General features: G+C 39.0%; 1 protein-coding gene across 1 annotated transcript in view; it reads right to left on the bottom strand.

The window, feature by feature from the left end:
* RNF17 (ring finger protein 17) overlaps window positions 1-14,678 on the bottom strand; it is a 159,730-nt gene that overhangs the window by 75,384 nt on the left and 69,668 nt on the right. The window contains exons 18-19 of the mRNA XM_090275163.1: window positions 3,549-3,702; window positions 2,510-2,625 (exon numbers count right to left, since the gene is read on the bottom strand). Coding sequence (XP_090131289.1) covers window positions 2,510-2,625; window positions 3,549-3,702 — 270 coding nt within the window. The remainder of the gene's footprint in view (window positions 1-2,509; window positions 2,626-3,548; window positions 3,703-14,678) is intronic.

Genomic DNA, 14,678 nt, shown 5'->3' with positions numbered 1-14,678 from the left:
GGGGAAAAAATAAAAATATAAGGAATGGAAATGCAAGTTCAGTGAATATTGGAGGGACAAGGATTTTCCTTCACACTGTATATTTTTCTCCCTATCTGATCCCTCCAGAGTTTGGCATTCTAAACAAGTAATGACATAGGTTTCTTTGCATAAAACTAATAAGACCAGTTGTTAATAGAGGTTTTTTTTACTAAGACTTTGACTGGAATGTCATGCCTAATGGAGACATGCTTGGGCTCTGGTTGTTACCAAAAAGCACTGAGGAACTGGGATTGACTTTCAAAGGTAATAAAAGCCCATGAGATAAAAGGCCTGGTACCTTGGTTGGATGTGCAGTCCATGGCAATTTTTCCAGGGAAGTAATGAAGGTTGTTTTCCTGAAAGATGGCTAGAAGGGACCTTAAGGCACAATGGAAAACCAGAAGGACTTGGAAAAGACAGGTGTTTGCAGGCAAGGCTGAATGCCAGGTATGTGGTTCTGCTTCTGTGCCCCGAAGGGCAGAATGAAGGTCACCCTTAATGTTCTTGGCACAAGTTTCAGCAAAGCAGAACTAAAGATCATAAGTGATCATTTGTTGCTCTTGTTGTGTTTATGCAAATGAACAGGATAAATTAAAAATGGACTTAATGCAGTCCCTTTAATGACAAGGAGGGTAATCTTAGGGAGAAAAATCGTGATTCAAGGAAAATCACAATGCTCAGTGGTAGACTATAAAGTAGTGCAGCTTATCTTCATTTAAAATTTGTTTTGATTTTAAATTAAACTATGTCCGTGGTGTTATCAAAGATGTTTAATTTACAGGGAAGAAGAATGTCAAATGCCTTGCAACTGGATGTCTTTCTGATAAGACAGTCCTACAGATTTAGAGACTGTATGTGTGTTATGTTATATAAATTAACATGTGTTTTCTGTTTTCAAAGGGCATAAGCCTATGATCTCATTACCTGAGTGATTGTCTGTATGTATAGGCCTCACTTAATCCTGTCTGCATCGCTGCCTCCTGAGACTCAATGGTTTGGCTGAACTAAGTGGCTGGGTTGGTGAAAAATGGGGTGGTCTGTGGGCTTCACTTTAAAACTGGTTTCTCTTTTCTGTCCTAATGGCTTGGTCAGAAAGAGCCCAGAGGTCTGAGAGGGGGGAAACTTAAACTATTTCCCTCAGCCCAAACTAAGTATAATGGGCAAAAGGGTTTTGGACAGGTGAGATGTACCTGGTACACCTTCCTCCAAAGAAGCCCTTCTTTTCCCTAATGTGGGACATTAAAAAATTAATACCTGCCTTTTGTCATCTAGTGGTTATGGATTGAATGATGTCTTTTAACCCTGTTGCCAAATATGTTGCCTCCAGAATACAACTAGGATGCCAGCCTGTTAATTCAAGCATGCCGTTGTCCGGGGACAGCCATCCAACCTGGAGTCTGCGTGATCCTTCCCCATGTGGGAAGGCGACCCCCACCTCCACACTCCCACTCTTATTAGGGATTTCTGGACCCAAGGGTAGATAGGACGACGACCATGTCCAACTTGAAGCGGCTAGAGGAGCTTGAGACCTTCGCCCATTGTCCTTTATAAGATTATAAAGGGTCTTAAGTCTGGGAGGGAGGGATTGTTATTTTTTATTGTTTAAAATAATTAATTAATCATTTATTTATTTAAAAAAAAGAAGAATATATGAAAGGGTGAAGCGGGAGAGCTTGTATGTATGACCCATGGGCATGGACTTGGTGGGGCGGGGGAGTTGCTGGGGGAGGGGGGCGCTGGGTGGAGGGGAGCAAAGGGGAAAAAACTGGAACTATTGTAACAATATAATCAATAAAATATACATATATATGTGTGTATATATATATATATATATAAAGAATGCCAGTAGAAACACAGGTTACTGGACTATAATGTAGACTACTCCCATAATTGTTAAAAAAATAAAAACACAGACTATGCATCTTTGAAGAACATAGTTCAAAAAATACTAAATAATTCTCAGTGATTTCCTTCATTTTGATTCTCTATATGTTCCAGTTCTTTTGCTATAACTTTCTACACAATTTATGTAGTGAAAAATATTGCTCAATAGCAATTCAGAGGATTCTAGGGGAATGAATGTTTTTATCATTCTTTTAGACATCTTTCTCTTGCACGCTATATACACTGAAACATAAAAGTAATTCTGTAATGAGCTTTACTTTCACATAATCTGTCATACTCTTACCACATTATATAGATATTTCAAAATCACATCAAAAACTGCAGACCAGCAGACCAGACAGTTCTTACAAAGACACAAATATATATTCACATATATGTTTCTAATGAATGCTTATTTGGTAAGATACACATATTACTTCTTACATAGCGAGTAGAGCAACTTTTTCCTATAGTCCACATAACAGAATTTATTTGTAGACAAAAATGGCAGTTACTGGAACATTTCTATGTGAAAATGACTTCTAAAAATACTTTCATATATGTGCTAAAATTCTAACCCTATAATTTGCTATAAGTAGATTACCTTCTCTGGGGGATTCAGAAACTCATCCTTTATTTTACGCATTTCTTTAAGTGTTACTTTTGCAGTATTGCCAAAGTCCACATATTTAACTTCAACTTCACGATGTCCAGGCAATCCTTCAAAAATTATAAAAATATAAATCACAAAGTTGGAAAGAGAAAACTTAACAAAATGTAGAGAGATTTAGAATTAACCGTTCTGAATTGATGTGGTTCCTTTAGTTCCATAGTTGTCAAATTTCCATTCAACTTGATTTCTGACTATTCTGAGTGATCTCTGTTCTCTAGTTTAGTTGTAATTTTGATGTGGTTGTGTTAGGTGGGCCGTGTTTACCTATGCCTCCATCTTGACCAGTCTCCAGAAGAATGTTTTCACAGTTAAAAAAAATAGAACAACTAATAGTATCTGAAAGTCTAATCACATGGCGAGCTGTTTTGAAGTATTAGGAAAAGATAGGCATAAATTAAAAGAAATAGTGAGAAGTTGATGCAATTATTAGCTCAGAATTAAGCAAAGTACACTTTATGGCTTACCAGTGAAAATATTTACAAAGAATATTAACTAAAAAAAGTCAGACTATTATGTGGGTTAAGGGGGTAGGGAGAACTATAAGAGATCTAAAAGTTATCTAACAAAATAGATAACATCTAAGACTGAAGTATCAACAAAGTATTACATATTATTTAGAAGAAACAACACAGGCAAATACCAAAAAATGGTTTGGAAAAAAAAGAGAAATGGTTGAAAGAATTAAAAGCATTTGCCTTTTAGGAGGGTGGAGTGTAAGACATTTAGCTCTATTCAACTTTTTTAATATAGCAGACATTAGAAAACCAAAAAAAAAGGTCAAATCAAATAAATTTTAAGGAGCCAGAAATTCATCTTCCAACATTATCACTAGCTTTCTAAAGATATATGATAGATAAAAATTTTAACGTCAAGTAATATCACTCCCAAAATTCAATTTGTACCAACTCAAATGGTTATGAGTTTTTAAGCATATAACATTTCCCTTTAGAAATAATGTGTGATTGCTTACCAATGACTTTTGCTCGGTACCAAACTCCATCTTCAAAAGTGGCTACACAAGCTTGATCTTGAACTGGACAGAGAATTTCCAGATTTTCCCCATCTTCACTTTTATAGAAATCTTCAATTGTTTTTAATAGGAATAAAAAATCCAGATTCTCGATCTAAGAAATAAAGGAATTAAAACACTAGTTTCATAGAAACTTAATATTTTACTTTTGCATGTATTACAGGCACTGCTCATAAAATTATAAAATGTTAGAATTGGAATTAGATAGAAATCTTGTTATGTAATTTAAATTTGAAATCATTTATTTCAAAACATATAAAATTAGCATTCACATAAAAAATTTTAAATCATATTCTTCCAGATATCTTAAATGTATATCCTACTATTTTCTGCACTTTTTGTTCTTTTGTTTTTATCAAAAATGAAACCATACTATACATACATTTGATAACCTGCATTTTAAATCAATTCTCACCTTATTTATTTCAATTAAGTGCCCCTACTAGTACTTCTTAACCATATTTAGATTTCCCCCAACTGACCAAAACCAGTATCCAATCCAAGACTATACATTGTATCTGGTTGTCTTGGTCAGCCTAGAATAGTGTTCCTTTTTAAAAATGACCCTTTCTTATTGAAGGATCTGCTATTTTTATGCAAACTGCCCCACCTTTTGGATTTATGTGGTTATGTCATCATGCTATAATTTAACTTGTTCCTTCACTGAGTTAGGTCTATCTCCTGAATTTCCCTAAAGCTGAATTGTTACTGAATCACTATGAATGTACGAAGTAAGATTCACCTATGGAATAGGGTGATGATTCTGATCCATCCATTGTATAGTTATGTTCCCCTTGGTGGCCACCAAGTAATTTATGTAGTGCTACTTTGGCATTGTGTCTAGTTTCCTATCAACCATCCATATAACGGTTTTTCAGTAAACTGATAAAATGTTTAAATCAATAATTTCAGCAGCGTTTGTGAAATGACCACATTATTTAATAAAATAGAGCTTTCTCTTAACTGGGACTATTTGGTTACTTTAAATGATAGTTCCTAAAGTTCTTACAATATCTGAAACAGTTTTTAAAGTCAAAAGTAAACATTTGATTATTTCTCCAGAAAACAATTCTTAAGGTTAAAAAATCCATCTCAACTGGTAATAAATTAACTTTTTCTTTTTTGTGAGTATAATAATGCATGTGGAAATCTTCAGAATCTCTCTTTTATTTCACTTCAATTACTTTGAAAACCACTTTAAACAACCTGATCTTTTATTTCTAAGTATGTATTATTCTTCCATTAACAGGTAATCTGAACTGAACACTGAAAAATTCAAAAGGCAATGACAATAGCAAAATAGCTGACTAGAAAGCTCCAAACTATTGCTCTCTCATAGAAATATTTGAACAAACTTCATTAGAACTAGAAAATAACCAAAGTTTTACAACAACCAAGTAAACACCCAATCAAGCTCTTGGCATTCAAGAAAATCTCTGTAAAACATTTGCTAAATACAAGCTAAAGGAACAGAGACCTCAATGATCACGAAAGGAATAGTCTTTGAAAAACAGTTTGGAAAAGTCTCAAAATAAGCCAACAACTATAGTCTCCAACAATTTAAAAAATCCAGCAAACCTGAGGGAATATGACTTTCAGAGGGCACACAAAATAAACAGACAAAAAATGCCCCTGAGGAAGCCAGATAGTGAACTTACTAAACAAAGACTTAAGAACAAATGTCTCCTGGGGGCGGGGAGATGGCAGCAGAGTAACTAGCAGCTCTGTCTACTTGCTTCCATCATGGATTGTACTTGGGAGTAAAAACAGAGTGAAGATTGAGTGAGAGCAGCTGTGAGTGAGTGTGAACACAGGCAAGAGCATGGGGACTGAGTGTAAGTGGGCAAAAACTGGCGGCCCATACTTTCTAAACAGAACTGCCAGGGCTGCCTAGCCCACCACTTCTGGCTACACAGTATAGGGGCAGCTGTGAATTGGTTCAGGAGCTGCGAGCTACCAGGAAAGAGAGAAGATCCACGAGGTGCAGGCCCAAGAAACTGTGCAGTGGGAGCAGACCCACCTTAGGTTGAAGATCTCAGGAGGGAACAGGGTCAGCACCCTGCCACTGCCCAGGGTTACTGTATCACCGCAGGGTATTCTCTGCGCTATCTAGAAAGGTTCCAGCGAGAAACTTTTTATGAAACTGTTGGAGGCACAGGAAAGCAAAGGCCAGCCGTTACATGAAAGACCATGTGACTTTTGGGAAGGGGGAGCACATGGATATCGGGACCCCCAGGGACCGGTGCTGCAGCATGGGGGTCACACGAAAGACTTTTGGAAGGAGAGCTGAGGCAAGACCTGAGACTCAGCAGGAACCTTGGGCTTGCATGCCTGCTCATAGGCACAGTGGTTCTGCTAAACAAAAACTCAAAGGGCTAGAGTGTACCGCAGGACGAGTGGGAGGGGCACAACTTGGTATGGCTCAGAGCAGAGGGCTATTAGGAGAGTTTGGCAGAGCCTCCAGTGAGAGAGCAGCAGCCTCAGGACTGGGAGGCAGAAACTGAATGCTGGAGTTTTGAAATATCCAGCTAGACCCATGACAGGCAGGTGAGCCCACCCCCCACCTGCGGGATTCCAGACTCAGAATTATGCTGCTGGGAACATTTCTGCAGGGGAAAGAAGAAAAAGCTCTGAAAGGCCCTTTGCCAGACACTAGGAGCTACACAATTCCTTGGGCCCTTATCTACTAAACCCAGCAAAGAATAGAGAACACAGACAGGTGCAAACTTCCCCTCTGCAGAGCTTTGTAACATTCATATATTGCCTTTCAAGTTTGGGCTAACAAGTCACCAGGTTTTATATTATGGTTTATTTCAAACCTCATTATTGCTCTTCCCTTTTTTTACTCCATTTCACCTTATTCCTTTCTCTTATCTTGAAGTTAAATTCTATTTCTCTCCAGTTATGACCTGTTTCCACTTCACACTCTTACTATTAATCCTCCCTACAGCCTCTCAAAACCAATTGTGATTGTCATTAGCCATCTCATGTTCTTCTTCCATTCTTTTTTTTTTAAGAGGGAAATTTATTTATTTTTTAATATGCTTTATTGATTATGCTGTGACAGTTGTCCCAATTTCTTTTCTCTCTGTTACCCTCCACCCAGTGACCCACCTCCCTCCGGTTGTCCCCCCCACCTTAGTCCATGCCCATTGGTTGTGCATATAGTTCTTCTCAACATCTTCCTATCTACTCCACTCCCTCCTACTACACTTTTAAATTCCTGAACCATCTCCCTCCCTATCCTGCCTTCCCCCTTCTCGCTGACCTCTCCTCAAGATGTTCCCCATACCTATAATTCTTATCCCACTCTCGTTACCTACTTGTTTTGCCTTTGTTTTGATTCCCTAGCTTCTGTTGTTCATTGTTGTGATACAGTTTTCATTTTAATGTTCATAGTTTTGACCCTCTTTTACCTAAACAAGTCCCTTTAACCTTTCATATAACAGTGGTATGGTTTGGATCTGATGAACTCCTTCAGTTTTACTTTGTCCTGGAAGCACTTTCTCTGCCCTTCTATTCTGAATGACAGCTTCGCTGGATAGAGTAATCGTGGTTGTAGGTTTTTGCTTTTCATTACTTTGAATATTTCTTGCCAGTCCCTTCTTGCCTGCAGAGCTTCTTTTGAGAAATCAGCTGATAGTCTTATTGGGACCCCTTTGTACGTAATTCTCTTCTTCTCTCTTGCTGCTTTTAAGTTCTCTCTTTACCCTTAATTTTTGACATTTTGATTGTAATGTGTCTTGGTGTGGTTCTCCCTGGGTCCAGTTTTTTTGGAACTCTCTGTGCTTCCTGGACCTGTAAGTCTATTTCCTTCCCCAAGTTAGGGAAGTTCTGCTTCATTACTTTTTCACATAATTTTTCAATTTCTAGTTCTTCTTCTTCACCTTCTGGCAGCCCTATGATTTGGATGTTGGCCCGCTTATAGCTGTCCAATAAGTTTCTGAGCCTCTCCTCATTTTCCTCACTTTTTGTTTCCTCTTTATGCACTGGTTGACTGTTCCCTCCCTATGTTCTGATTTACTGATTTGATCCTGGGTTTTCTTGCCCTCACCACTTGTTTCGCATGGGTTTTCATTCATTTCAGCAGGACTAGCTTTCATTCCTTCCCTGTCTTGTTTAAGATCTGCTGTCAGGTCTTTAAGCATTCTCATAACCAAAGCCCTGAACTGTGCCTCAGAAAGATTTCCTTTTTGCTGATTCGTTAGATCAGATATTTGCTGACTGGTCAGTTGTGTCACCAGGATCTCTGTCATGATCTGTGCCATCCTTACAGTTTTGTGTTTACTTTTGCTTCCTGGGTGGGGCTGTCATACCTCCTATGGAATAGGGGACGGAGCCCCGTGTACTCGTCACAACCGGGCAACCCTTCTCACCACACTGTGGTGTTTTGTTTGGGGGCGGGGGTCCAAGATGGATTCTTGCTGTTTACTCTCCGCCGAGAGACCAGGAGCTTCTCCCTCCGTCCCCACCCCCTCCAGCCTTCAAAGTCCAAGACAATGGGGGTCTGCCTTCCCCAGCATTGTAATCGTGGGCTGACGGGTCTGGTCTGTAGCCGGGGGGCGCTCCCCAGGTGTTTCTCGCCTCTTTTTAAATATGGTGTCTGTGTATACTGCTGTCCTGCTGCCATTGCCGGCACAGCTGGACCTCTCCACCCGAATTTTGCCTCTCCTACTCATCTGGACGAGCACCACTTCTTTATAACTTCATATGTTGGACTTCCATGTAGCTTTATTTTCTGGAACTTCTGGTTATTTCTGGTTTTGTATTCTACTTCCAGTAGATGTATTCCTTCTTAGTTGTGGAGGGAGAGGGACCGTTTCAGTCTAGGCCTCCATCTTGGCCGGAAGTTCAAGAAATTACTGGGCTCAAGCAGAGGGAGGACAGAGAGGACAAGAGACACTTGGGGAGAATTTGGCGTGGTAGCATTGAGGAGAGAATTCTTTCCCATTCTTAAAATACCCTTATTCTCTCTCCACCTTTATCAGTCTTTGCTCAGGAGATGTGGATAAGGTTGTTGCTAATACATTTCTTCAAGCTCATATCTAGATAGACACTTTTTATATTTCAAATCTCAAATTTTATTGTTCCCCTCTCCTATTCCAACTTTCCTTCATCCTGCTCTATTTTTCACTTTTAATGTAAAATTTTCCGTGTCTTAGCCTGGTGTTCATTCCTCACTAAGTATTCTTTCTCCCTTTATCCTCTCCTCCCTCTTATCCCTGACCCATCTATATAAATCTTAGCTCATTTGTTGTTGAGAGTGATGTGGTGAATCTTTTTCTCCAGTTATGTCCCTATTAATTATTATATACATAATTTTATGATTATATTTTCTTCTTTTTCTCCCACTGGAGATTATATATACAGCATTCCCTCACTTATTGTGGATATTACAATCTAGAACCCCCACGAAGTAGGAACCTTACATTTATTCTACACTCTTAAACCTAAGTAACTTTAACAACATACATATACAGTACCACAAAATCCCATGATATAGCGAAAAATCTGCGATGAATAATTAAGTATATATTTTAAAAGATTTTATTTATTTATTTTTAGACAGAGGGGAGGGGAGGGAGAAAGAGGGGGAAAGGAATATCAGTGTGTGGTTGCATCTTGTGTGCCCGCAAATTGGGACCTGGCCTGCAACCTAAGCATGTGCCCTGACTGGGAATAGAACCAGTGACACTTTAGTTCACATGTCGGCACTCAGTCCACTGAGCCACACCTGTCAGGGAAAAATATAATATTTTTAAAAATCCTGTGATACAGTGAGGCTGCGATAAGTGAACCGCAATATAGAGACGGACTACTGTATGTGTGTGTGTGTATACATATGTGTGTCTGTGTGTATATTTAAATTTTGTTTTAAACCTAATACTATATATTTACCTTCTCTTACTCCATTCTGTCTTCCCTCTTCCCTTTTTTACTTATGATGTAAATTTTTTTTTCTTTTTTTGTCATGTCTTTATTCCCTACTCTTATTATTCCTCTTCCCTCTACAATCACAAAATCACTTTTCTCTGTTAGTCATCTCATATTTGTTTTTCCTTTATTATAGTAAGTCTCCATCTCTTTACATCTTTATTAATATTGGCTTACTTGCAGCTCATAGGGTGGTTGTGGGTGGGGATTATTTTTGCAGGTGCGAGTCTATTTCCTGGGCTGTTTGGTTTTGTTCTGACAGCATTTGTACAACAGTATGTAAGACATGGTGGGCATAGTGAACTCAGCCAGCTGGAGGGAAGGACATACCAAGGAAAAATTCAACAACAACCAAAATCCAATTACAACTAGAGAGCCCAGATAAATAGCATAAAGGGCAGCCCAAGAGCACCAAGCTAAGGAACTCAAAAGGACTGCATTCCTAAGCCCCATAGGACTCCTAAGAGAAGTCAGGCAAAACAGACCAATCTAATGCACAGAAATAAACAGGAAGAGTCACTGAAAATGGGGAGATAAAGAAACAACCAGCACTTGAAAGGAAAGGAGGACTCCCCAGAAAGACTAAATGATACTGAGGCAAGCAAACTATCAGACCTTGAGTTCAAAATAATGGTTATAAGAAAGCTCAACGAGCTCAGTGAGAACTACAGAGAACTCCAGGGAAGCTACAAGGGACTTACTGCAAACTACACTAGCATGAAAGAGGACACAGAAATTATCAATAAGAGGCAGGAGGAAATGAATAGTAATATCAAAATGAAGAACACAGTAAAAAAAATTAAAAGCAGGCTAGATGAAGCCGAGGATCAAATCAGCAAGCTGGAGGACAAAGTAGAAAAGAACTCCCAGACAGAGCAACAAAATGAAAATAGACTTAAAAAGAATGAAGAGGAATTAAGGGAGATGCAGGACATGAAATGTAATAATATCCAAATAATAAGGATACTTGAAGAAGAAGAGAAGCAAGGGATAGAAAACCCGTTTGAAAAAGTAATGACAGAAAACTTCCCAAACTTGATGAAAGAAAAACTCACACAAGTCCAGGAAGCACAGAGCATCCCAATGAAGATGAACCAAAAAGGCCTACTACAAGACACATCAAAATTAAAATGATAAAATTCAAAGACAAAGAGAGAATCCTAAAGGCAGCAAGAGAGAAACAGCTAATAACATACAAGGGAGCTCTGATAAGGCTATCAGCTGATTTCTCAACAGAAACACTATAAACCAGAATGGAATGGCAAAAGATATTCCAAGCAATGAAAAGCAAAGGCCTACAACCAAAACTACTCTACCCAGCAAGGCTCTCATTCAAAATGGAAAGCGAAATAAGGAGTTTCCCAGACAAAAGAAGGCTAAAAGTATATATCTCTACCAAACCAGCATTGCAAGAAATGCTAAAGGGACTGCTTTAAAAAGATGAAAGAAGAAAGAGGGCAATACACATACAAAGGGAAAAAATGGCATTGAATAAGTGGAAATAGACTAAATGCTTCAGTCAAAAAACATATCGTAGCTGAATGGATGTGAAAACATGTCCTGCATTTATGCTGTCTACAAGAGACCCACCTCAGAACAAAAGATCTACACAGAGTGAAAGTGAAGGGATGGAAAAAAAAATGCCAGGGTAGCAATAATTATATCAGACAAAATAGACTTCAAAATAAAGGCCATAAAAAGAGACACTTCATAATACTTTTAAAAATTGTTTTTCTATTACAGTTGTCCCATTATTCCCCCTTTTCTCTCCCCTGATCCAACCCCTCCCTTCTCCCCCACAGTCCATCCCCATTTAGTTGTCCATGTCCATGAGTCATTCATATTAGTTCCTTGACTAGACCTCTCCCTTTCTTTTTCCTCTTCTCCTCCTCCCCACAACCCTTTGGTCACTGTCATGTAAACAGGAAATAGACTGACACTTCATAATACTTCAGGGAAGAATCTGTCAAGAAGATATAACCATTGTAAACAAATATGCACCAAACATAAGAGGACCCAAATATATAAGGAAAATCTTGGAGGAGTTTAAGAAAGATACAGACAGAAACATACTTATAGTACGGGACTTGAACACCCCACTGTCAACAATGAAAGATCTTCCAAGCAAAGAATTAGAAAGGATTTTGTGGCACTGAATGACACTCTAGATCAAATGGACTGAATTGATATATACTAAACCTTTCACCCAAAAGAAGCAAAATATAAAGTCTTTTCAAGTACACATGGAACATTCTCAAAAATAGACCACATGGTAGGTGAAACTGGAAACCAACTTCAATGAAAAAAAAACCCAAAACATTCAAATTCATGGAGACTGAATAACATGCTATTAAAGAATGAAGGTGTGGGGGACTTAAAGCCAAAATGGAGGCCTAGACTGAAACGGTCCCTCTCCCTCCACAACTAAGAAGGAATACATCTACTGGAAGTAGAATACAAAACCAGAAATAACCAGAAGTTCCAGAAAATGAAGCTACATGGAAGTCCAACATATGAAGTTATAAAGAAGTGGTGCTCGTCCAGATGAGTAGGAGGGGCAAAATTCGGGTGGAGAGGTCCAGCTGTGCCGGCCATGGCAGCAGGACAGCAGTATACACAGACACCATATTTAAAAAGAGGCGAGAAACACCTGGGGAGCGCCCCCCGGCTACAGACCAGACCCGTCAGCCCACGATTACAATGCTGGGGAAGGCAGACCCCCATTGTCTTGGACTTTGAAGGCTGGAGGGGGTGGGGACGGAGGGAGAAGCTCCTGGTCTCTCGGCGGAGAGTAAACAGCAAGAATCCATCTTGGACCCCCGCCCCCAAACAAAACACCACAGTGTGGTGAGAAGGGTTGCCCGGTTGTGACGAGTACACGGGGCTCCGTCCCCTATTCCATAGGAGGTATGACAGCCCCACCCAGGAAGCAAAAGTAAACACAAAACTGTAAGGATGGCACAGATCATGACAGAGATCCTGGTGACACAACTGACCAGTCAGCAAATATCTGATCTAACGAATCAGCAAAAAGGAAATCTTTCTGAGGCACAGTTCAGAGCTTTGGTTATGAGAATGCTTAAAGACCTGACAGCAGATCTTAAACAAGACAGGGAAGGAATGAAAGCTAGTCCTGCTGAAATGAATGAAAACCCATGCGAAACAAGTGGTGAGGGCAAGAAAACCCAGGATCAAATCAGTAAATCAGAACATAGGGAGGGAACAGTCAACCAGTGCATAAAGAGGAAACAAAAAGTGAGGAAAATGAGGAGAGGCTCAGAAACTTATTGGACAGCTATAAGCGGGCCAACATCCAAATCATAGGGCTGCCAGAAGGTGAAGAAGAAGAACTAGAAATTGAAAAATTATGTGAAAAAGTAATGAAGCAGAACTTCCCTAACTTGGGGAAGGAAATAGACTTACAGGTCCAGGAAGCACAGAGAGTTCCAAAAAAACTGGACCCAGGGAGAACCACACCAAGACACATTACAATCAAAATGTCAAAAATTAAGGGTAAAGAGAGAACTTAAAAGCAGCAAGAGAGAAGAAGAGAATTACGTACAAAGGGGTCCCAATAAGACTATCAGCTGATTTCTCAAAAGAAGCTCTGCAGGCAAGAAGGGACTGGCAAGAAATATTCAAAGTAATGAAAAGCAAAAACCTACAACCATGATTACTCTATCCAGCGAAGCTGTCATTCAGAATAGAAGGGCAGAGAAAGTGCTTCCAGGACAAAGTAAAACTGAAGGAGTTCATCAGATCCAAACCATACCACTGTTATATGAAAGGTTAAAGGGACTTGTTTAGGTAAAAGAGGGTCAAAACTATGAACATTAAAATGAAAACTGTATCACAACAATGAACAACAGAAGCTAGGGAATCAAAACAAAGGCAAAACAAGTAGGTAACGAGAGTGGGATAAGAATTATAGGTACGGGGAACATCTTGAGGAGAGGTCAGCGGGAAGGGGGAAGGCAGGATAGGGAGGGAGATGGTTCAGGAATTTAAAAGCGTAGTAGGAGGGAGTGGAGTAGATAGGAAGATGTTGAGAAGAACTATATGCACAACCAATGGGCATGGACTAAGGTGGGGGGGGACAACCGGAGGGAGGTGGGTCACTGGGTGGAGGGTAACAGAGGGAAAAGAAATTGGGACAGCTGTAATAGCATAAACAATAAAGCATATTTTTAAAAAAAGATCAAGAAGAAAAAAAAAATTCCTGGCACACAAAAGCCCTGTACTGGATGGCTTCCCAGTTGAATTTACCAAAGATTTTGGGAAGAGCTAACTCCTATCCTCCTCAAAGTATTCCAAAAACTTCAAGAAGAGGGAAGACTCCCCAACTCTTTTCTTGAGGCTGGTATTGTCCTAATCCCAAAACCAAGTCAAGACACAGCAATGAAAGAAAACTATAGGACAATATCACTGATGAACAAAGATGCTAAAATCCTCAACAAAATATTGGTAAACCAGATCTAGAAATAAATTAGAAAGATTATACACAATGATCAACTGGGATTCATTCCTGGGATGCAAGGATGCATCAATTAATATATATAGCACATAAATGAAATGAAAGAGAAAAATCACATGACCATATCAATAGATGCTGAAAAAACATTTGATGAAGCGCAGCATCCATTTATGATAAAAGTGCTCAGCAAACTGGGAATAGAGGAGCATACTTCAACACAATAAAGGCCATATATGAGAAACCTGCAGCCAACATCATAGTCAATGAGGAAAAAGTAAAAGCTTTCCCCTTAAGATCAGGCACAAGACAAGGGTGTCCCTTCTCTCCACTTCTATTCAACATTGTTTTGGAAGTTCTAGCCACAGCAATCAGAGAATAATAATAAATAAAAGGCACCCAAATTTGAAAAGGGTAACTAAAGCTGTCATTTTTTCCAGATGACATTGTAGTATACATAGAAAACTGTAAGTTTTACTTAAAAACTACTCTACCTAATAAGTGAATTTGGCAAAATAGTAGGGTACAAAGTCAATAACCAAAAATCAAAGGCATTTTTGTACACCAACAATGAAATATCAGATATAAAAACTAGAAAAAAATCCCATTTACTATAGCAACAAGAAAAATAAAGTACTTAGGAATAAACTTAACCAAGGAGGTAA

Source organism: Furipterus horrens, unplaced genomic scaffold (genome assembly GCF_987537825.1).
Source record: "Furipterus horrens unplaced genomic scaffold, mFurHor1.1.pri manual_scaffold_4, whole genome shotgun sequence".
Lineage (NCBI taxonomy): Eukaryota > Metazoa > Chordata > Mammalia > Chiroptera > Furipteridae > Furipterus > Furipterus horrens.
The sequence above is the reverse complement of the archived record's forward strand: the minus strand, read 5'-3'. Positions and strand labels throughout refer to the sequence as shown.